Raw genomic sequence first — 24,883 nt, forward strand, 5'->3', positions numbered from 1 at the left:
GGGTTTGGTGGCTAATGATAATGGTAGTGGTACTGTTTTTGTTTCTTTTCTTTCTTCTTTTTCCTTTTCTTTCTTTGATGTGAAAGAAAAAGATCAGAAGGTTTCTGTAAAGGCATTATCATCTCCAATTTTATTTAGTCAGATCAACAGTAATACATGTTCTGACTTCAAGGCAGTCTTTTTTTCTCTTCTCCAAATTAAAAAAAAAAAAAAATTGTTATAACTCTAGACTTGAAATGACTTTTTTGTGTGGTGTGGCACTGGAGTTAGAACCCAGGGGCTTTCTACCCTCGAGCTACACTCCCAGACCTATTTTCTATTTTATTTGAAAACAGGGTAGCACTAAGTTGTTAAGAGCCTCACTAAGTAACTGAGGCTGACTTTGAATTTGTGCAATCCTCCTGTCTCAGCCTCCCAAGCGCTGGGATTACAAGCATGCGCCACCACGCCCGGCTTGAAATTACTTTAAAAAAAAAAACTTTTTTAAAAAAAGGCAGGAAATATTGGGCACATTTGCACGTGGGTTCACTGTGGCTACTGAGGATTTAATCTATGCCCTATTAGTCTTTTAAAAAAAAAAAATCAGTCTCCTGTCTCTTTAACAAACTGAAAGCAAGGAGGCGGGACTCCGCTACAGCGCAGGTTCTGATTGGTCCCCCTGGCAGGAAGTGGGCGGTGAAAGCGCCGCTTCTGTTATTGTGCGCCGCTGCGCGGTGTGAGGCCGGGTCCCAGGTGGTGTCGGCCGCTGTGTCCGCGATCGCCTTGCTGCGCGGGCGCGGGGGCGTGGGGGGCTGGACGGGTGCCGGTCGTCCCGGTAGGTTCCGGGCCCTGGCGGCCTTCTCGCGGAGGTGCGGCGCCCTGACGCCGTGGCGGCAGTGGGTCTCGGGTCCGCTGGGCCCCCGAGCTGGTGGGCAGCGGCTGCCCCGGCCGCCCGCGCCCCTCGGCCCCGGCCGCTGCCTAAGATCGCCTTTTCCCCTGTTCTGCAGGCTCGTTTCCGGCGTCATGGCTCAAAGGGCCTTCCCGAATCCCTATGACGATTATAACAAATCCCTGGCCGAAGGCTACTTTGATTCTGCTGGCAGGGTGAGTTTGGGGTGGATGCGCCTGCGCCCCTCCCTGCCCGCCACCCACCCCGCAAGCTCTGTGGAGCATCCCCTTTTAAAGAAAAATGAAAAGAAATACATAACAGTTTCTAAACATATAAAATACGTGTTAAACTAGAGTTCTGGCCATGTTGAATATGAGATAAAGTCCTGATTATTAACCAATAATGGAGAAATGACCTCAGTCTTTAAGAATACAAATGATAAAAACTGGAGGATATGGAGTTTACCACGTAATCAGGCCTTTTCGATTCATTTTGGTTTGTTGCATAAGGAGACACAAGGAATTTGAACAGTAGTTACTCTTGCCTTGTTATTCCTTTTATGATCCTACTCAAGTATGGGTAGGGTAATGGTGAGCAACCTGGGCGTGTGGCCTTGATATCTTTCAAACCAATAAATACTAGGAGAAATGTGGGAGGTGGGCCTGAAATTCTTTGTACTGTTGTCACTTTTTGCAGGGCATTTCCACAGCTGGGAGAAAAACAACAACAACAAAAACCAGAAAGTTAAACTGGTGAGCACATCACAGGGTGCTTGCAGAAGAGAGCCTGTGTGTGTGCTTTCTCATTTCTCTTTGGATAAATATAATTGTGAAGAGGAAATACAGCACTTTTCTAGAATACTGGTTTTGAAATATCCTGACCAACTTCGAAGAGAATACACACACTTATATTTTACCAGTTTACTTCAAAACTTATCAGTCATACAGAAAGCACTTCACAGGTGATACCGTGGCCCTACTGATTTTGCTTCTGTACCCCGGACGTAGAAGGGCTTCCAGGAACCCCAGTGCCACCAAAAAAATGAAATAAAGATCAGTATTGAGCATTTCTTTGGGCAGTACTGAGCTGCCCAGACAAAGCTTTTTATAATTATGTTGAAGTGTGATGGCTTCCCTTTGGCCATTGGAACCTGTTTTCTTCCCAGCTCCACATACCCAAAAGCTGAGGTATGTGTCCTGTCTTGTCTTGTTGGAGGGGAAGTGCTTCTTCATCCCATCTTGGCAGCAAAAATACTTAAGGATGTAGTCTAATGATAGAAGCTTTCAATAAAATGTAGCTCAGTATTTAGGTTGCCTGTAAATTAAATGCTTTTTACCAATGTAACTCACTTCTAAGGGAAGAAAACAGACTTAAATCTAGATTCTGGCCCCAAAATAATGTGATTTATAGCCTAACATAGTTTTTTAAAAGATCCAACAAAGAAACTAGCATACCAGTTCTAAAATTATTTAATGTTGAATACAGAAGATGATACCTTAGGGAACTGTCTCTCAATTTGTTAACACAAAAATTTCAGTAAAAAACTGGTCTGTTATCTGACATCAACCAGGAAAGGGGACTTTTCATGTTTTTGCTGGAGTTTGTGTAATTTGTTGGTCAGCCACAAGTAATCAATATTCTCTTGGGCAGGTCACCTTTATTAAATGCAGTAAGGTCCAAAGAGAAAATAACTTCCCTTCCTGAGAGTGAAGCATTCTCATTATTCTTGGCCTTCTGAAGTAAGGCCAAGTGAGATGGTAAATTATTTGTGATCTATGTACAGAAGATGGCATGGTCTCTTGTTGAATGTACTTGCTATCTCCTAAAGATTTACAGACCTTTTATATTAATATCGAAATATATTTTACCTTACTAAATGTATTTTCAAGTCTGGTTGAAAATGCATGTTGGCAGAAATTGTTAAATAATAGAACTGTGTCTATCAAATAATGTAGGTGTGAAGTCAGGAATCATAGTGGTTTTTCAGAATCCAGATATGGTTAAAAGCCTGGCTTGCCTTATTAGGGATGCTCCTCAGAAGCGAATCATAATGTCTTTTTAAATTATTAATTCTGATTCTGCCTTTTTAACTTTTTCCAGTGTTAAGATGCTCCTTAAATGTGAGCTTTTGATGATAACAGGTGGTGGTTAGAATTTTTTTTTTTTGGTAGAATCCATACATCACAGCAAGTTCCAAAAATGATTGATAAATTATAGTGACTTTTAAAGAGACTTAATGATTCAATATGTCAAAAATATTTTTCAGCCGGGCATGGTGGCGCATGCTTTTAATCCCCGCGCTTGGGAGGCAGAGACAGGAGGATCGCGCAGGTTCGAAGCCAGCCGCGTGCGCTGGCTTAGGAGACCCTGTTTCCAAATAAAAATGTAAAAATAGGTCTGGGAGTGTAGCCCAGAGGTAGAAGGGCTTCCAGGAACCCCAGTACCACCAAAAAAATATTTTTTTTTCAAGTGCCTTTAGGGAGACTATACCTATAGGAACATGTCTGTATGGCCCTTACAGTTTGCCCAATATCTATAGGCCTTTGTATGGTGTTAATAACCCCAGACCTCCAGCCTTAATGTACTTTCAATCCATATCCAAGTTATTGCTTGTCACAGACCCTTAGCCTGCTAAAGATTATAATAACATCAACGTTTGTACCTTTGTATGCAAAAGACTGTACCATATGATCTCATTTAATCCTCACATTTGAAATTGGCAAGGCAGGGGTTATTTTCTTGACTTTATGAAGGCAGTGGAAGAATAAAGAAGTTGTGGGTTAAGCAGGATCATTCAGCTAATAACAGGTAAGGATGTAGCCAGGCTCATTCATTCATCAGTGCTTTCTACTCTCCTTGAGGTTCCTGATGAGTATGAATTTGTCTTGCTTTTTTAAAACTACTTTTTCAACTTTAAAATTTTTTTGTATTTTATGGTACTCAAGATTGAACCCAGGGTTGTTTTACCTCTGAGCTATATTCTCAGCCCTATTTTATTTTTTATTTTGAAATAGAATCTCACTAAGTGGCTGAAGATTTTGCTAAATTCCTGAGGCTGGCCTCAAACCTGTAATCCTCCTGTTGCAGCCTTTCAAGTACTGGGATTACAGGTGTGTGCCACCACACCTGACTGAAAAAATCCATTCTTAAAAACAAGTAGAATGGGTCTTTAAATAACTAACATTGTTGCTGCTTGAATTCAGTGGCTTAAAAATAGTACCTATCGTTTGATTTGTGTATACTTTAATAAAACACTTTTTATAATAATGAAAATACTGGCTTAAGTAATAGATGATTTCTGTTTTGTTTTGTAGAACATTTAAGTCATCATATTTGTTGCCTTGAGCAAGGTAGTACTTTTAAATTTTGTTAATATGCTGTTGTTAATTTGTATAGTTCTTCCAGCCACAAAATTCTGGCCTAAGTAGAAATGAAATAAACCCTTCAGGGTGCTGGGCATTGCACCCCTCCCACTCCAGGGATTGAACCCAGGGGCACTCTGCCACTGAGCTACATTTTCAGCACTTTTTGTTTTTTGGATTTGTGTGTGTGTGTGTGTGTGTGTGTGTGTGTGTGTTTTCCTCGGGTCTGGGGATGGAACCCAGGGGCATTTGACCTCCGAGCTACATCCCCTGCCCTATTTTTTATTCTTTATTTTGAAACCGGGTCTCACTGAGTTGCAGAGGGCCTCACTAAGTAGCTGAGGCTGTCCGCGAACCACGATCCTCCAAGTCTCAGCCTCCCGAATGCTGGGATTACAAGTGTGTGCCACCACGCCCGGCTGGGTTTTTGTTTTTTTGTTTTTTGTTTTGAGACAGGATCTCACTAAGTTACTAAGGCTGACCTCAGTCTTGCGATCCTCTTGCCTCAGCTTCACAAGTAGCTGGGATTATAGGTCACTCAGTGGCACAATGTTTTTTGATGTTTGTTTTCCCTCAATATCTACAGCTGACTCCTGAGTTCTCACAGCGCTTGACCAATAAGATTCGAGAGCTCCTTCAGCAAATGGAGAGAGGCCTAAAGTCAGCAGACCCTCGGGATGGCACTGGCTACACTGGCTGGGCAGGTATGGAATGCTGACTGTCAGCTGGCATAAGCATTGAACATGAAAGCCAAAGTTTTCAAAAGCTGTCTGGAAGGGCACACCCTTAAATGCCTCCTTTGCCTGCATGTGAGTCACTCCCTCCAGGAGGTGCTCGCTCTCAGTAGGTTTGAGGACATGTGGGTGGTTACCTGGGCCCTGGATTTAGGGTGTGGTAAGCATGATGCTCTTAGGCCTACATGACATTTGGGTGGCTGCTAGTGAGGAGAAAATTTGACTTTCGGCATTACATCGTGAATTTAGAGGTAGGATTTCAGTGATAAGAATTAATTAGGAAGATTTCTAAAACTCAGTGCCTAAAATAGAGGTAAAAAGGATTTCTTGTAAAGGAATAAAATATGTCTAGAGTATTTTATAAACAGTTGTCTCGTAACAGGGAATCTCTGCAAGAGCATGGTACAATATTGATCCCATGAACTAATTCTTTGATCATTGCTGGTTGGTTTGCACTTGCTCTTTACCAATCTCAGTCATTTAGAGCTGGGTAAAAATTTGAGAAGAAATAGTACATTTGTCATTAGCACCAAAAGACAGAGAAAGAAAGAGAGAGAGAGAGAAACCAAAGAAGGAAAACTGAAAAACTAAAATTAGCTTATCTAATGTAGAAAGACAAAAATAAAAACCCAGCATTGTCATTTTAAAATACAGTCTAGAGACTCAGTGTTTTTCAGTTTCCCATTTACTTTGATGAATGGACAAGGAGGAACAAGTTTGTAGCTAAAGACTTCGAATATGATTTTTAAGGCATGGTGCTTTGCATTAAAATGTAGGTTCCCAGCCAGGCATGGCGGCACACACTTGTAATCCCAGTACTTGGGAAACTGGGACAGGAAAATTGCACGGGTTCAAAGCCAGCCTCAGATTCTTAGTAAGGCTCTCAGCAACCTAGTGAGACCCTGTTTCCAAATAAAAAAATATAAAATAGGTCTGGAAGAGTAGCCCGGAGGTTCCTGGGCCTCGCAGCCAAGATTTTGATTCAGTAGGTCATAGAGAGCCCTAGAAATCTCCATTTATTTACAAGCATCAGTGGTCTCGATACATGGTATTATATGTACTGCAGTTTGTGAGCTTCTTTACAAAACAAAGTTACTAATAGCAATTTCTTGGCAGTCCTTGAAGCAAGTCTGTTTTTTCTTAAAAGGATCTATATATTTTCTTAGTATTTTTCATTAAAGCATCCTTAAAGAAGCATTCAACATGAAGTTGAGAGCTCAAATTAGATGTATAAAGTGCAGTCTTCCTCTTGATTGCTACATTACATAACATAATGTATTATATCAATACATAATACCCAAACTTAGACGTCTTTTTCTAATATATTGTAGTTTCTATTTTATTTTCCCATAGAGAAAGACTGAGATAGGTGTATAGACTTAATTTCAGGACTGACTAAAAAAAGAGTGACTTAACCCCCTAAATTATCAGTCATATGAGCTTATATTATTGCTTATTAAAACATACCACACTTTAGGGGAAAAAGATTTAGGGATTGATTTCAAGTCTGAATTAATAGTTTAGCAATGTTGGAAAAAGCCATCATTTAGACCCCCTAAATGCTAGCACTAGTTGAGAAACTAAGTCAGGCTCTCTATTAAAAAAAAAGAAAAGAAAATTCACTCCAGAGAAAAATGCAAATTATGTTTAAATTTTTTGGCTGTATGCATTATCTCCTTTGAATGCCAGCATCTTTTATCCATAAGTATCTGTGACACTTATTGCTGGATCTTAAAAGCAGCTTATATGGCAAGTGTCTGGAGCAAACTGGCATACTAAGCAGTTTAGTATGTCTTTAGTTGCTTGTTTTATGATGTAGTATAAAGTCTTTTAGATGCATTTGCTAATAGCTTTCAAGGCAAGGTTCCTGATGTCCCTTAATCGAACACTGTTAAAATCATTATTTCCACATAAAATAGATTGTTTCCTTCAGTCTAGTAAAATGCTGCCCTTTGCCACTGTTGAAACAGTCTGAATAACAAAGCCCTGAGTTGCATGAGAACCTAAAGCTGATTCAACTACAGAAAATCATGTTAATGCCATCTCCTCCTGTTATGGTATAGCTTACCAACTACTATCTGTTCGTAACTGCAATTTTATTACCAAAAAATGCATTCACAAACAACATGATAAAAATACTTAATGTAGTGTGTCAGAGCAATGTTCATTATATGATGTGTATATTTGTATGTTGCTTTCTGTGTTATATTTCTAAATAAATACTTTTTAGGAAATAAGGGTTATAGCTCTAATTTATATAAATATTATCTTATTGTTTCTTTCTATTACTGACTTGTCCAAAATTATCATTACTTTAAGAAACACTCATTGTAGAAAATCTTTACTTTTTTTGTTGTTGTTGTTGTTGTAATGGTGGTACTAGGAATTGAACATGGGGGCATTCTGCCTCTGAGCCACACTCCCAGCCCTATTTTATTTTTTATTTTGGAACAGTGCCTCACTAAGTTTTGGGAGACCTTGCTAAGTTGCTAAGGCTGGCTGTGAACCTGTGATTCTCTTGTTTTAGCCTCACAAGTACTAAGATTACTTTTATTACTTTCTTTCTTCAACATTGATATATATTGAACATATGTTTTCAGTGTACAATGAAAGCTTTTGCACGTTAAACTATTATATCGTTTATATGAGAAAACTGCATGATTATGATTAGAAAATTAAATTACTGTCTCATTCAGTTAAATTTTATTCTTCAAAGCTGGGTTTGGTAGCGCACACTTGTAATCAATCCCAGCATTTGGGAGGCTGAGACAGAAGTTCACAGACAGCCTCAGCTACTTAGTGGGGCTCTTTGCAACTCATTGAGATGCTGTTTCAAAATAAAGAATAATAAAAAAAAGAACTGGGGGTGTAGCTTGGAAGTAGAATGGGTACCATCCCCAGTACCACACATACACACAAAAAAAAACAATTATTCTTCAGTAGATATATGGTCTGATAGCTAAATCATGAATAATTTTTCTAGACCTAAGTATAACTTAAGTCTAGAAAGGATGGCAACTAATTCCAGATGTAATACTATGAAGCACTGCTGTTTTCTCAGCTTTACTAAATAGTTTTCTGTCTCCCCTTCTGCTTCCTCTCAAATTCTTGTTTGCTATTATGGGATTCCAGTCCTTAATTTGTTTGTACCATGAATCTCTGTACAAAACCCCATAGTCACACATCTTTGTTTCTACTTTATAACTCAAGAAAACTACAAACAAGGCTGCTCAACTTCATGAGGCTTTGTTCATGCCCTGTCTAGATATATCTTTCTCTCTTAGTTGATCTTGAACAATAAAAGAGTTCTAGTGAAGAGATAAAGTACCTGATGTATACTTAAAATGAAAACTTGAACTCTCAACTTTTCCCATTTTCTGACTTTTCAGTAAAAATTAAGGCTAATGATGGCAGGATACTTACTAAAATTTCTACTAGAGTATCTCTGTATGATACATATGCTTTGCAAAATGATTAGTTAAAGCTTTACCATCTTATTTGTTGTGTTTTATTTCCCAATAATGATATGGTCTGATAGCTAATGCTATTCAGATAAGATTAAAATTTGGAATAGGATTATTCCCAATAATCCACATCTACAAAACATCCTATTGGCAAAAGTAATATGTACAGGTTTAAACACAAATTTAAAATAAGCAAATAATAACTTTAGAAAGTACATTCATTTTACAAACTATTTGGCAATTGAAATTATTTTGGCTGTGTGTGAGGGGGGAGAGAAAGATATTGGGGGTTGAGCTCAGGAGCATTCTGTCTCTAAGCCACACCCCTAGCCAGCCCTAATTTTATTGTGAAACAGGATCTTACTAATTTGCTGAGACTACAATTGTGAACCTACGATCTTCCTGTCCTAGCCTCTCAAGTATAAGGATTACAGCTGTGTACCACCACACCCAGGCTGGATTTTATTTTAAAATGGAAGCAGAGGATATGATACAGTGATGAGAACAGTTAATGGGAGATTTTATTAGAATTTAAATATCTTTCCCATTGGAAACCTACATATTTATACCTGTAGGTTGCCATCATGCAATATTGAAAGCCATCTCCCTGACTTTTACATGTTTCTATTCCCAACAGAAAATTTAAATGATCTGACCTAACCCTAGGGGGAAAAAGAGGGAAAATTTTTTAAACCCCAAAGCTAGCTGGGCATGTTGGTGCATGCTTGTAATCCCAGTACTTGGGAGGGCTGAGGCAGGAGAATTGCACGATCAAGGACAGCCTCAGCAAATAGTGAGACTCATTAGTCTAGTGAGACCCTCTTTCAAAATAAAAATAAAATAGGGCTGGGTGTAATAGCTCAGCGGTAGAATGCCCCTGGGTTCAATCTCCAGTGCTACAAAAAATAAATAAAACTCCAAATCTATCTCATATTATCAAATGAGGCAATTATTGTCATAAATCCCTCTGATCTCTCTCATTCTCACCCAGGAACAAGGGGGTTTGATGAATCCATTTTTCAGACAATAATTGAGAGTTAGTGAATTACTATACATTATGTTCAGTAAGAAGCATTCAGTAACTAATAAAATATATTGAATGGGGCATGGTGGTGCACGCTTGTAATCCCCATGCTGGGGAGGCGGAGACAGGAGGTCGCGCAGGTTCGAAGCCAGCCTCACTGGCTTAAGAGACCCTGTTTCCAAATTTAAAAAATATATAAAATGGGTCTGGGAGTGTAGCCCAGGTAGAAGGGTTGAAGGGTTCCATCCCCAGTACCACCACCAACATATATATATATATATATATTTTTGTACTGAATTTCGGTTTCCAAAGGAATGAGGACCATCAGTACACAGTTTTATAATCATTTGACTGTTGAAGGACATAAGATCAACACACAATCTTGTTAATAATCACTGTGCTGTTTGAATGACAGAACAAGAATGTGCATATACTCTAATAACTAATGTTATGTACTAGACTCCATCCTAAGTGCTGTACATTAATTCACCACTCTGACCTTGAAAACACACCCAGGGCATGGATACTATCTCCATTTCACAGATGAGCTAACTGAAGCAGAGCAAGACCAAGTACTCGATTGTTACACAGCAGCAGGTGACAACGTTAAAGCTCACCCTCAACAAGCCAGCCTGCTCTTGAATCTTGTTATCTAACCTTTGAGTGAGGAGAGAAATAGTTTACTCTCAGCTTTTACATTTGAGTTTTTTTTTCTGCACATTTTATAAATGAAGATTTAAATACCAGCTAGAAGATGGAGTAGTTTGAGCAAGCGACAACCTGATAATCATGCTGTACACATGTTTTAGAAATGGCTAATGATGAGTCAGATTTGAGTCAGCTGAGACAGGAAAATTCTATATATGAGGCCAGCCTCAACCACTAAGCAAGACCCTGTTTCAAAATAAATAAAGAGCTAAGGATATAGCTTAGAGGTAGAATGTCCCTGGGTTCAATCCCCCCCCCCCCCCGGAAAAAAACAAGCAAAGAATGGAATTTGGGAAGAAGGAAAACAGCCTTATTAAATAGGCAAGAGTAAATATTCTTGAGTCTAGAAAAACCTAGAAAAATGTATGGGTATTTGCAACTAGAAAAATGAAATCTCTAGCATTCTTTTATAGATGTTCTTTTCCTTACCTAATCCTATATTAATCAGCATGATTTTAGGATAGAAGATTTATTGGCCCAAGACAGGAGATTTTTCTTATATTTGCTTATATTGGGGTCTTGTTGAGTATCTTCTCAAGTGAATTATCATTCATAGTTTGAAATCAATCAGTAGCTCATGCAACTGTTAATAAGTGATATTTCAAATGAACAGCCTGAGTTCTTTTCACCAGAATCCTCTCCTATAAAATTTAGTAAATTGAAGTATAATATATCATGATATTGATATATGGCACATGCCAGCGGTAAGCACTTAGTTGTCGTTTTAGCCTTAATTCCCCTCCCAGTAGATCTACGGGAGTTCTTTACAGCATGGGCTCACAGCTGGAGCAGCATTTGGGTTATTAAGATACTTCATCAGGAATGTTATATGTGACTGTGCACATAACAGCACACAAGACAGAAAAATAACAGGTGGAAGCCCGGTAAACTCGAGTCCCATTGGTCAGCTACTGAACCATCCTCAATGGGGCCAGAGATCAATGGGGAATCCCCAGCAAACCTGTCATTGGGCCGGTCTGGGTTCTGTTCCTGATAGACTATAGGTTCTGGGAGGATTTAATGTACTTTAGATGATGGAAACCATAGAACTTTCCATCAGTTGAGCAGATAAAGTGTTCTTATGTTAAGCATGTACTTGGAATGATTGTCTCCTTTGCAGATAATATAGTAGAAAAGTTAAGTAAACCCCAAGGAGAGCTGATCTCACTAAAGCCTTTAAGAGAAAATGCTGGCCCTCATTCAATTTCATTTTCCCCTACTCATAACTATGCTGATTCCTAAGGGAAATGATGATTAGCTCATGTTTTAAAAAAAAAAAAAAAAACCACAGGACTCTAGAGGCATTAGTTCTAAAAGACATGACCCAAGCTGTAACCAACTCACAAAGTTAATGAGGCCAAGATTGGCATATATTTCCTCTTTTCAAGTATTAGATAACATTTTAAATAAGAGGCTGTGCAGCATAATCCCCAGAGTAATATTAACTTGCACTCTAAATGCAAGTCATTACAGTGTTTGAGATGCTATTCCTCTGATCTGCCAAATGTATAGCCTTTGAGCTATGGTGTTAACATGTGGCTCTTAGTTACTGCTGACACCAGATTTATTTGAAAGGAATCACCCTGAGCAGGTGACTTCTCCTTGCAATTGGATCTCCTTATAAGTAGCTCTACATCAGAGCCAGCATTTCAGTGTCTAATTTGAGCCCTGACCGAATGTCCTTCACCTCATGAGAGGAACCTAGATGTGGAGAGTATGGCACCTATATGCCCCTATCCCTCCTAGCCCACGCTGGTAAAGCAGGTAGAAAGAATAAAGGGTGCAGGTCCCCACTCAGCTTATTAGAGCCCTTCATAGCAACCACTCGATAAGACAGCTCTGCCAAGAGTGTTGTCTGCTATCTTTCTGACTGTACTGTATGTAATAATGTCTTTGAACTGTAGCTATCTGAAATTTCTAAGACACAGGCTTGAAGTATAAGATTTAGATATCACACTGTGCTCGAATGAGCAGGATGAGCATATTTATAGACAGATCAGAATAAATGGTGGGAGGGAAAGACATGTCTAAGCAATTTGGCTTTTGCAGACAATGCCAAGGAGGCTACAGCTGCATCTGTTACTTTTATTCTAATAACTTCAGCACTTAGCAAAATGCCAGTCCATAGTTGGTGCTTAATAACTTTTTATTGAATGAACAAAAGGAAAGTGCTCTGACATTATTACAGTAGTTACTACTTATGCAGAGTAAAAGCGGCAGAGGTGTTTGGGACCACATGTGTAACAGGAAAGAGGTAGAAAGAGAGAGCCTGCAGACAGGCCAGACTTTGCAAAAGCTAAGGGGAGAGACCAGGCAGCACAGGTGTGGGAACACGTTCCCAGCCTCTCAGATCAGAGAAGCCAGGAAGGGAGGGGAGAAGCAGGAACACGGGTAGAAGAACTGTATGGATCCCTCTGTGCTCTGTCCCTCTAGATCGGGACCAGGTGTAGGACAAAGTGACTTGACTCCCAGTTGAGGTTCATAGTCCAGTGGGATCGGACATTTGCTGTTATTACTATATGCCAGGGACTCTTGGACGTGATTAGTCTGATTTGTTGTAATTCTGTAGAGTGGCTACTGTTCTATTTAAGAAAGATGCTTGAGCCCAGCAAGGCTTGGTAAATGGGTTAAGATCACACGGCCTGTAAGACACAGAGGCAGGATTTATTCCCACTGCAAATAACCCATGCTGTTAACAACTGTTTTGTTGAAGGTTCGATCACCTTTCATGACAATTCAAGAAAAAGACTAAGCTGCTTCCCAATTGGACATTCACAAAACAGTGGCCTGCAGGACACAGAGAGAAGGAGAGAAGTATAATGTCTCCTAATTTTCAGTTCCTTCATATTATGCAGTTAGCTCTGGAAGTAGATAGAGGACAGGTCTTGAGAGTGCCCCTTTGCCCTCTTTATTTGCACTTCCATTCCTTTGTTTGGGACATTGTTAGGAAGTTAAAGGTGCAGAATTGTGAGTAGTTTCTTACCCGGGTTACCTGTATTAAAAACCCTGGAGTATTTGAGAAGCGAGCAGCTCATAATATTCAGCTTTAACCCAGCAGCCGAGCAAATGTCCTGGTCATGTGCACATTATTCTACCCTAAACTGGGGGTAAGCGCTGCACAAGTATCAACAGTGCCTAGAATAGGCAAGCTACCCTAATGACAACCAGGTCTGTCGCCAGAACAAAAATGCCCAACATTTGCACCCAAATGTTCCAAAAACAGGTAGAAAGTATTCACCTGATACCAAAAGCCAGGTGATCATACTCTAGGGGTTAGTCAAAGAAAATTTTACTTCTTATATTCCCCTAAATCTGAGAGAAAGAAAACTTAACTGATGATGAGCTTTAAGAGTTTGAATAAGGGAATAATTTATTTGAACTTACGTTATAACACTTCCCCCTTCTTTAGGAAGCGTATGTCTTTCATAACTTTCATAACTATTGAGTGTTAATTGATTATGTCTGGTGGTTCTCACAGAGGTGAAATCTGATTTTTTTTTTTCTACCAGAGTACATAAAGGGAATCTTGAAAAACCTGTGGCCTGCAAGGTATTGCCTCATGGGGCTAAAGTATCATGACAAAGGTTTTTATGCCACTGTAGGCAGGTTGTAAAATGAAAACTGTGAAGGAGTTATCTCTAGAATACAGAGTTACAGGAAAGTGCTTTGAGACAATCATATCTGTGAAGGCTTTTATCATCGCCATGTCATCATTTGAGGCACAGCAAGGTTTTGATTGGTCAAGATGAATAGGACTAATGATCCCTCAGAAATTCAAAGGCTTAGTATTAATTACTTCCCCCAACAGCTGGCTGTATTTACAGCACTGCTGGGGCTAAGTAGCTGAGTAAGGAAATTGCAGATTTGGAAGTATCCCTAAACAGTTTGCCCTGCCTTCCCAGAGTAGAAACTATAGAAGGAAACAGAAAGTTCAGACTTCCATCCTGAAAGCAAGGCCTGAGGCCTATTGCAGTGGTTTTTATTGCTCCTCAGAGTATTTTTTTCTTTCAAGTAAAGATACCTAGGATGAATTGTGAGGCAGTACAAGGCTTCCTGAGCTTTCTTTTTCTTATCTTTCTTTCTTTTCTTTTTTTGTGGTACTGGGAGTAGAACCCAGAGGCCTCCTACCTCCTGGCTATACCCCCAGCCCTATTTTATTTTTTATTTGGAAACAGGGTCTCACTAAATAGCTAAGAGCCTCACTAAGTTGTTGAGGCTAACTTTGAACCTATGATCACTGTGTCAGCCTTCTACATAGTGGGATTACAAGCATGTGCCACCACACCCAGCTTCTTCCTGAACTTGTACAAAATGACATCTGGTGTTCACATTTTAGAGCAGTGTGTGTGTGTGTGTGTGTGTGTGTGTGTGTGTGTGTGTTTATCTGGAGATTGAACTCAGGGACATTCTATCACCAAACTATACTCCCCCAAATTTTTATTCTTTGAATCAGGGTCTTGCTATCCTCCTCTCTTAGCCTCTCAAATACTGGAATTACAGGTGCATGCCACTATGTCCAATTCAGAGTACTACTGTTCTTAGAACATTCTGCATTGATACAAATATTACTCTGCTGTCCACTACTATAGCCACTAGCCATAGGGGGCTATTGAATATTTCAAATGTGGTTATTGTGACTGAGAAACTAACTTTAAATTTTGCTTATTTCTATTAACTTTAGTTTTTAATAGCCATTGCTGATGAGAGCCTGTGGTAGTACACAATGCAGTTCCAGAACCAAACAGCAGGCTGCAGGAGTCCTAAGATCAAAGTAGCTTGTGTCTTGATTTCTCTTGGCTTCTCAGGCCACAGAGAAAGTGATAAGTAGGTTCTCTCTTTTGTTTGTTTTGTTTTTAAGGAAAAGCAACTCCCTTTTGCACAGTCTGTTCATCCAGCTGCTCCTGAAATGCATCAGGAATCATTGACTATTTTGGTTAGCACAGAATTAAAATAATATCCGAAATACTTTATTAATCACCTTAAATGACTTTAGGATTCATGAGAAAACAGTGTCTAATTACTTATGAGTTGCTTATGAGTTTCTCAGCATTCTTAGCCTATCTCTTACTATGGATTACTTTTTCCTTTAAAATATGTCCACATGTTTAAATTATACATATGCACAAATCTAACAAAATAGTAAAATTTAGAGCAGAAAGCCTTAGTTTTTCTTTCTTTTTTTTTCATGCTGTGTGTGTATCTCTGTGTGTGTGTGTGTGTGTGTGTGTGTGTGTGTGTGTGTTTTATTGGGGATTGAACTCAGGACTTTCCACCACTGATGTATACTCCCTGCCTCCCAAAAACTGGGATGACAAGTGTGTGCTACTGCACCCAGCTAAAGCCCTTGTTTTCATAGGTGAATGACAGTAGTTATCAGGGAATGGACCAACAACAACTCAAAAAAACATTTAACTTAAATTTAATGGAAATGTCAAAACATCCATCCAGCTCAAAAAAGGAAGGATTTTTTAAGTAAAATAATTCTTAAATCTAAAATAATTGAGAACATATTTTATAATTAAATGTAATCAGCCAGGCATGATGAAATAACCTCAGTACTTGGAAGGCTAACTGGAGGATTGCAGATACAAAACCAGCCTTTGCAACTTAACGAGACCCTGATTCAGAATAAAGCAATTACAGTAGGGTTGGGGTGTAGCTCTGATATGAAATGCCCCTGGGTTTAATACCCAATACACACACATACAAATGCAAAATATATATATATATTTTAATAATATATATTTTATTTAAAAATGTTCTGGTCTGAAAGAAAATATAGAAGAAGGAAGCATATCTCTATTATTCTCATTTTTTTCTTAGCAAATAGTATACAAGGAAATTTTTATTTAAAATTAAGCACTAGAATATACTTAACCAAACTTGGTTTGTATCACATTTTAAATAATATATTCTGTGATTTTTTTTATTTCTTTTTTTTTTTTTTTTTTTTGGTGGTGGTACTGGGAATGGAACCCAGAGGCTTTATACCTCCAGGCTATACTCGCAGACCTATTTCATATTTTTTATTTGGAAACAGGATCTCACTAAGTTGCTGAGAGCCTCACTAAGTAGCTGAAGCTGGCTTCGAACCTGTGCGATCTTCCTGTCTCAGCCTCCCAAGCGCGGGGATTACAAGTGTGCGCCACCATACCTGGCTCATTCTGTGATCTTTAAAAAAGGAAACATTAGAGGCCGGGCGTGGTGGCACACGCTTGTAATCCCTGCACTTGGGAGGCAGGATCGCGCAGGTTCGAAGCCAGCCGCACTGGCTTAGGAGACCCTGTTTCCAAAAAAAATAAAATAGGTCTGGGAGTGTAGCCCGGAGATAGACGGGCTTCCAGGAACCCCAGTACCACCAAAAAAATAAATAAATAAAAATAAAAAAATCTAAAAAAAAGGAAACATTAGAAAGGTGAAACCTCTGCATCATTTGGTATTGAACCTGTTGATCAATTGTGGTGGTAGTGATAGAAGTGTTTTTTTCTTAATATATTAAGTGTCCTCTGGAAACTAGAAGCATGTTAGGGGATAGTTTATGCATGATCACAACTGTAACCTTCCCTGCCAGTCTGGCCTCTGACAGAGGTGTTGCTCTCCTCTGGGAATGGCACTGTTGCCCATCCAGCTGGATGAGCCACCGTGGCACCGCCCTCTCATTCTCCACTGGGTTCTGTCGGTTTTCACCTTCCAGACAGATTCCTTTCCAGTTTATTCTTACTACGTCTCTCCTGCACCCACCCACCCTTTGTCTCACTTCTCCTTCTGAGATGCCCTCCCAGCTGCTCCTCCCAAGGAGGAATGATGCTGCACTTGTCATTGTGCACTTCCTATGGTTAAAATGGTGTGTTTCAAATTAAACCAGTTGAAAGACTTTATATGCCCTAGTTTCTTCTACCTCTTTTTTTTTTTTTTTTTTTTTTGGGTGGTGGTACTGGGGTTCCTGGAAGCCCTTCTACCTCCGGGCTACACTCCCAGACCTATTTTTATATTTTTATTTGGAAACAGGGTCTCTTAAGCCATCGCAGCTGGCTTCGAACCTGTGCGATCCTCCTGTCTCCGCCTCGCAAGCGCGGGGATTACAAGTGTGCGCCACCACGCCCGGCTCCTCATTAGCTTTTAAAAGAACCATATTCTATAGGATTGGGCATTCTATATGTGACATTACACCTAAAATGACAGTGAATTTAATAAAACATAAGTTTATTTCTTGTGTCAGTTGGCAGTCCAGAGACTGGCATGATAGATTCACAGTCCTCTGCAACATAGGCTGCTTCTATCTTGAAACTATTGTTTCTTACAATGAGCTCCTAACTCATGGTCTAAAGTGGTTGCTCCAAGCACACCATCACATCTGCTTTCCAACAGGAGGGAAGTAGAAAGGGAAAGAAGTTCCAGATCTCTTCCCTTGAAGAACATTTTCCAAAGTTATCCTTATCACCCCTCTTAGATTTCATTGTTCAGACCTCAGCCGTGGGCCATACTCCTCTGCTAAGAAGACTGTTCTGCCATGTGTCTAGCTAAAATCCAGGGCTGTGTGTGTGTGTGTGTGTGTGTGTGTGTGTGTGTGTGTATGTGTGTGTGTTACTGGGATGGAACCCAGGGGCTTTCTACCTCTGGGCTATACTCTCATACCTATTTTCTATTTTATTTGGAAACAGTCTCACTAAGTTGCTGAGAGCCTCACCAAGTAGCTGAGGCTGACTTCAAATCTGCGCAGTCCTCCTGTCTCAGCCTCCCAAGTGCTTGGATTACAAGTGTGCACCACCACGCCCAGCTCAGAGCATTATTTTTTAAGGAAATAAGTCCACTTAGAAGTCTTCATCACAAAAACTAAGTCTTCATTTTTCAGAGAAGAATGAGAATCACAAATGTCTGAAGAAGGAAAGTCAGCAGATAACATATAAGCATTTTATTAGAAATTTGGAGGCAAATAATAGAGGAAATGACTAAAAACTATTGAAAACAGTGCCTCTGGGAGGTAGTAATGTGAGGAAAGACTCTTGTTTTGCATGTTAAATCTTAGCAATATTTATAGTGTTTTTTTTATGAAAAACATGTATGTGGATAAAAACTATATTTCAAGGAGTTTTTAAAGCTTTTTGAGGCTGGGCTAGTGAGTTTACGTAAGTACCAATGAGTTATCCCTAAAAGAGCCCTTAGTATTGTGTCTTTATTTTTCATCTTGACAGCTGTCTTTGAGTCTCTGATATTATATGCATGAATGACATGATGCACATAAATACTGTCAAAGGTTAGAGAATCATAAGGGTCAGGGTCAAGATATTTGGCTATAGACAGTTTTCCCCATTTGTTCTGTTATTAAATTGAGATACCTGGAGTAAAAAAAATATATTGATAAGGCATGAATTGGCTTTGACTTACACATTCTTTTCTTGTTTTCCTTACCTAGGCTGGTTTAAAAGTATGTCCAAGAAACTTTTTCTACTTGAGAAATGCCTACATGTTCTTCATGAGCAATACATCAAATCTTAAAATTGCAAACCTTAATAGGTTTAATTGTTAAATATTTAGGCCAAGAAGAATTGTTGATCATGAGAGACAAAGGTCTGGGAAGGAAAACAATTGTTGGACTTTTATTTAATCACTTTTTATTTTCTCAGATCTCATTCTTGTCATTATCAGGCTTTGGTGCTTACATAACTTAATTAGAAACGTTAACGCAGCAGTGGGAATAAGAGGGCAGGATGAAAGGGTAACAATTTAAATGGATTGCCAGCAGACATGTGATACGGATGGAGATGAAGCCTATTAAGGATCCAATTTTGAAGAAGCTCTTGACATTGATCATTTGTGAAAAGGAGATTTTTTTTCTTACCCACATACATGGTTTTGTACACTTGTCTTCAAACCTTAAGCACTAGTACAACTGATCATCAGCATGTGGAATTACTAACACCAAGCCCCTGTGAAAGAGCAGGCAAGATTATTAACTTTGGCAGGAAATGAAAATTTGGCCTTAATATACATGTGAAATTGAATTGTCTGTAACACAAAGCTTTGGAGATTACCCATGCAAAATGAGAAAACTATCTAAATTTAAAAATGTGCTCCATACAGTGAAAAGTAATTTTGCAGACTGCATTTTTACTGCATTGAAATCCATGAAGAGATTGGCTATTAATTTAGATTTAAATAGAGGCTCTGTGTCTTCTAAAAATGGCAAATGAGATGGAAAATGTACTTTAAGGGGAAAAGAGAGTTTCTGGAAATGCTGCAGGCAGGCAGACATGTACACTACATCTTTGAGTATGCTCTGAGGCCAGTTGTCTTCGGAGAAAAGGCTGTGTCTACTGTCACAGGCATTTGGAATAAGGTGTGTAGACGATGCCTCAGTTACACATAGCAGGCTTCAAGAGTAGGATAAGAAGCAAATTGAGTGAAACCCAAAGCAGAAGTCACTGACAGCTCTAAAGCAGAAGTCACTGACAGCTCTTACATTATAGATACCAAAGTAGCTGGGTCCTTGACAGAGAAAAAATATTAAGGAGGAATCGAATGTATTTTTTCTGATGTCAAGCAATTTACTTATAATCCCTATTTGAAAAGATAGTAGGGTGGGGAATTTGACTACACAAATTGCCTTCTCACACACAAAAAATATATGTTATATAAAGTAGAATTGAGTTTTTTATTCCCTAGTCTGAATTTCTTTAAGTCATAAGAAAAAGAACATTTCTTATTATTAACTAAGTATATTATTATATATTAAATAGGTGCTATTTATTTGAAACTATAGTTTCATAGCCTATCATTTAGCCAGAGTACAAAAAAGACTAATAGTAGATTATGTGTATCTGTATTGGCCAAGGTCTTAGCATCCTTATTATTTAATACGGTTATAATTATGAGTGAACAGAGGACAAGTAAGTGATCTACTCATGTTTGCTTCATATAGCTGCTTAGCAATAGAGCAGAGCCTAGAACTAAAGTCACCTGAACTTCCAAATAATTGACATATGTGCTCCAGCTTATCAGAAATCACGCTTCTAAGTAATAATCCTGAATTGCCCTTAACGTATCTTCACATCTTTTGTTTGTTTCTTTTGGTTTCAAGGTATTGCTGTGCTTTACTTACACCTCTATGATGTGTTTGGGGACCCTACCTACCTAAAGGTGGCGCATGGCTATGTGAAGCAAAGCCTGAACTGTCTGAGCAAGCGCTCTATCACCTTCCTGTGCGGGGATGCAGGCCCCCTGGCAGTGGCCGCCGTGTTGTATGACAAGATGAACAACGAGAAGCAGGCAGATGATTGCATCACACGGTAATCATGTTTCTCTGTGGGGGCTATTTCCTAGACATCGTGATACATTTGGCATGTGTTAGTGAAAGAATGTTCTGATGAGTTTACTTTTCTCCCAGCAAATAATTCTCATTTCATTTCTATGTAGTAGTTAAGGAACAACTATCATAATCCCTGTTTTATTGCAAGATACAAGACACTGTCATGTTCCAGATCAAACATCAGTTCAGTAACATCTGTGAGATCAAAAGCCTAATCATGTGATCCCTAATCCAGTAGGCTGCCCAAAATCAGAAACTGAAAGAAATGCATTTCACTTCTTGCAGTTGGGCTGGACGAGGTCTTGTGTGGGAACACAAGTAAATTAACACTGCCTTTGTGAGGGGCTGTGACACACAAATCCAGGTCTCCATTTTTAGTATAAGTCATGGCAGAACCTTGTGAATTCTGAATAATTGCTGAACGTTTGTACTCATCAGTTATATGTACTGCCTTACTAGGGTTCATTGAGCACTCTTTTAAATTCTACAGAGAAATCTGGCTGCTGTGCAAGTGCCTGGATGCCGTTAGGCTCCCACTAATGAGCATACCAACAATGACAGGCAGAGCTGCTCTTCCTACCACATTTTAGTCAGGGATCGTCCTGAGTCAGCTGTGGTTTTATGCTCCTGCTATTCTCTCTCATAAATTACTGTTAACTTTAGCATTATCATCACCTGTACAATTTGTATGAGCCCTTGGTCAGTCTTAAATAGTTGACCCTTCATATCCACAGGTTCACATCCACATATTCAGCCAACCATAGATCAAAAATATTAGGAAAATATTGCCTTTGTACTGAACATGTACAGGTTTTTTTCATGTTATTGTTCCCTAAACAGTACAACTATTTACATATCATTTATATTGTATTAGGCGTTCTAAGTAATCTAAGGTATATTGATTTAAAGTATATGGGAGAGAGCTAGGGATGTAGCTCAGTTGTAGAATGCTTGCTAGCATGTACAAGGTCCTAGGTTTGATACCCAGTAGTTGGAGAAAAAAAAGGGCATATGGGAAAATGCGCATGGGTTATATGAGGACTTAAGCATCCACAGATTCCAGTATCCACTGTGGGTCCAAGAACCAATCCCTATGAGTTCTTAGGGATGACTGTAGTGTGTATTTCATCAACAGACTTCTTGGACGTTTTAAGACATTCACTCTTCCTTCAGTTTTTTCCCGTACCATGATGCATTATTACTTTTAACTAACTGTTCCACTAGAAATTATAACAAGATTAGGGGGTAAGTGGGCCAAGGAGTCTTTTGTTCTACCTATAATGATTTGTGAATCATTATATTAAATTATTCACTGAATTGATTTTTATATATAAGTATGCTACATACATTAGAGGCTAGAAATTATATCATACAACTAAAGCATATTCATTCCACAGTAGTTGGTCTGCATAAGAACAACCAATACAAAAACTATTTCATACTCACCTGAATTTGAAACACAGAAACTACCTTTTTATTTCTTTTGTGTGGCTAGATTAAAGCCATTAGCTACATAAGGTCCATAGGACAGTATCTTTCAGTGAATCACTCATAAATATTATCAAATTAAATTATAGTAGTCCCAGTATTTTATTTATAATGCTGCCCTTTCCCAAAATATGTACAGCCAAATAGTAATAGTATGCTATGTGAGGAATATTAATAGGCATTTGTTGAAAATAAGATATTCAAACACATTGGGGTTTGGATTTAAACATTGGTTTAAATTAATAAATTAATAAAATTAAGCATATATCTTTACTGGTTAAGTCTTCAGTAGCTTATATACATGGGGAAACACTGTGACTCCAGGGAGCAGCATGTACCAAACTTAGTTACAGATTCAACCCTTTTCTTCTTCTTGAGGGTCTATTCTAAGAAACACTTTTGGGAAATGGTTCCACATACAGTATTAGTTTGTTAAAATTAAAATACTGAAGAGCAAGCTAAAATTTTATTCTTTATAACTAAAGATGGTTTTATGTACTTTTAAATATATATGACATTTTTAAAAATAGCATATTTATAGCCTATAGGCTGGATAAGGTTGAAAATATAGAATGTAAGCCAGACATGGTGATAGACACCAGTAATCCCAGTACTTGGGAAGCTGAGACTGGAAGATCCTAGGTTTGAAGCCAGCCTCAGCAATTTAGTAAGGCCCTGAGCAACTTAGTGTAACCCTATTTCAAAAATAAAATAGGGCTGGTGGTGTGGCTCAGAGATTGAATGCCCCTGGGTTCCATCCCTATTATAAAAAAAAAAAAAGTATTTGTGTATACACACAGAAGCCAGGTGTGGTGGTGCACACTCGTAATCCCAGTACTTGGGAGGCTGAGACTGAAGGATCGCAGGTTCACGGCCAGCTTCAGCTACTTAGTGAGGCTCTCTGTAACAGTGAGACCCTGTTTCAAAATAAAGAATAAAAATAGGGCCAGGGGTGTAACTCAGATGTGGAATGCCCCTGGGTTCCATTCCCAGTACTTGAAAACAAACAGAGAAAAATGCATGTTTGTGACAGCAGCTTTGATTTCTCAGGTTTTGAGATTCACACAGAACAGGAAGAAACAAGAATTACTTGTAAATTATAGTTCCTACTTCATCCTTAATCATTCAGTTTTTTTCCCTTTTAATAAAAAACTTATTTTTTCAGTTTGATTTCAGGAAATCCAAAATTATATCACTGGATATTGAAAAAAACCTACATCTTTGTTTTACTTTTTACCCCATCTTTCTTTTATTTTGGGGGGAAGAGTGGCAACAAGAAATTGAATGTGGGGTCATTCTACCTCTGTGCTACTCCCTCATTTTGTGTGTGTGTGTATGTGTGTGTTTGTGTTTGAAAGTAGGGCCTTACTAGGTTGCTGAGAGTCTGTTTAAGCTGTTGAGGCTGTACCCAAACCCTCCATCTTTCAGTCATAGCGTCCTAAGTACTGGGGTTACAGGCATGCGCCATCACACTTGGCTTTTTTCTCATATTACACTCCTTTGGGGATATCTCAGATAGTCACATGCTACGCAGTGTCTGTATTGTGCTCCATCACCAACTTATCTTCTCTTCATTTTATTAATGTAAAGATCTTTCAAAATCTTAATTTTGAGTTTTAAAGTTTAAAAAGGCCTTTGAGATCATCAAAAGCCTAGACCTTAGACAAAGAAACCTAAAGAAAACAGTATTTTCCTTGGATAGAGGTTCTTATCCTTGGGCCCCTGAAAATCTTTGGGCTTTCAGAGACAGATGAAACCCCCAAATCATTTTCAATGTGGAAAAGAGTATTTGTACTTTTTTCAAGGGGTGTCTAACTCCCAAAAATAAATGTGCGTGCATTAATGGTCAAATTGTCCTTCAGATGGCTGGAGGGGGTCAGGTCAGGAAGGAATGACAGTATATAATAGGAGGTCTTTCTACTGGCTGATATGTATCATGTCCATTTTATCCTTCTGCATAGAGGTATTGGTGCCACAGCACAGACAAGCATTGCCTGCTTTGTACCCAATTAAGTGACCAACCTGACATGTAGAGTGCTTTGGGGCTGGGACTTAGAATGATGAAGAAATTTAGTTGTCTGGGCAGGAACTGTATAACCTCTCTCCTTCCTAGTGTGATGTGTCAGAAAAGGGCTTTATTTTTTTTAATGTTACAAACATTTTGATATAATACAAGACAAAAAAAAACTCTCTTCAATAACACCCAAGGGAAATATTGCTAGTTGTTGAACAGAACTATCCTGCTTTGTAATCTCTTCATTCTTCCCTCAGTGACATTTTAGTGACTTGTTTATCTCTTCTAAAGATTGGTTGGTATTAATATCAACATATCAAAACAAATAGAGCTACAACAATAAGCTTGTGGAACTGAGTTTCTCAAAACACATAAAATAACTTATGATTTATGAATGTCATAATTTCTTTATCTTGAGAGTGATAATATAAGACATGCAATTAAAAGTTCTTCCTAGCAGGGCGTGGTGGCGCACACTTGTAATCCCTGCACTTGGGAGGCGGAGACAGGAGGATCGCACAGGTTCGAAGCCAGCCACGCTGGCTTAAGAGACCCTGTTTCCAAATAAAAAAGTATAAAAATAGGTACTGGCAGTGTAGCCCGGAGGTAGAAGGGTTTCCAGGAACCCCAGTACTACACAAAAAAAAGTTCTTCCTTAACCAGACATGGTGGTACGCACTTGTAACCCCAGCATTTAGGAGGCTGAGACAGGAGGATTGCCAAGGTTCATGGCCAACCTCAGCTGCTTACTGAGATCCTTTGCCACTCAATGAGACCCTTTTTCAAAATGAAGAATAAAAAATAGGGCTAGAGGTATAGCTCAGAGGTAGAATGTGTCTGAGTTCATCAGAGCCAACTAGGGAGTTTGATTCAAATCTAGATTAAAAAAATGAAATATTCCCCTGATTACCCTAA

General features: G+C 38.9%; 1 protein-coding gene across 1 annotated transcript in view; it reads left to right on the forward strand.

The window, feature by feature from the left end:
• Nucleotides 1-999: 999 nt before the first annotated feature.
• LANCL1 (LanC like glutathione S-transferase 1) overlaps nt 1,000-24,883 on the forward strand; it is a gene marked incomplete at its 3' end in the record, with an annotated part of 38,506 nt that continues 14,622 nt past the window's right edge. Inside the window, exons 1-3 of the mRNA XM_080689944.1 lie at nt 1,000-1,083; nt 4,817-4,934; nt 20,239-20,446. Of these exons, the coding sequence (XP_080546070.1) occupies nt 1,003-1,083; nt 4,817-4,934; nt 20,239-20,446 (407 nt within the window). The 5' untranslated portion in view covers nt 1,000-1,002. The remainder of the gene's footprint in view (nt 1,084-4,816; nt 4,935-20,238; nt 20,447-24,883) is intronic.

The sequence above is a fragment of the Muscardinus avellanarius genome (assembly GCF_963383645.1).
Source record: "Muscardinus avellanarius genome assembly, chromosome: 2".
Taxonomy (NCBI): Eukaryota; Metazoa; Chordata; class Mammalia; order Rodentia; family Gliridae; genus Muscardinus; species Muscardinus avellanarius.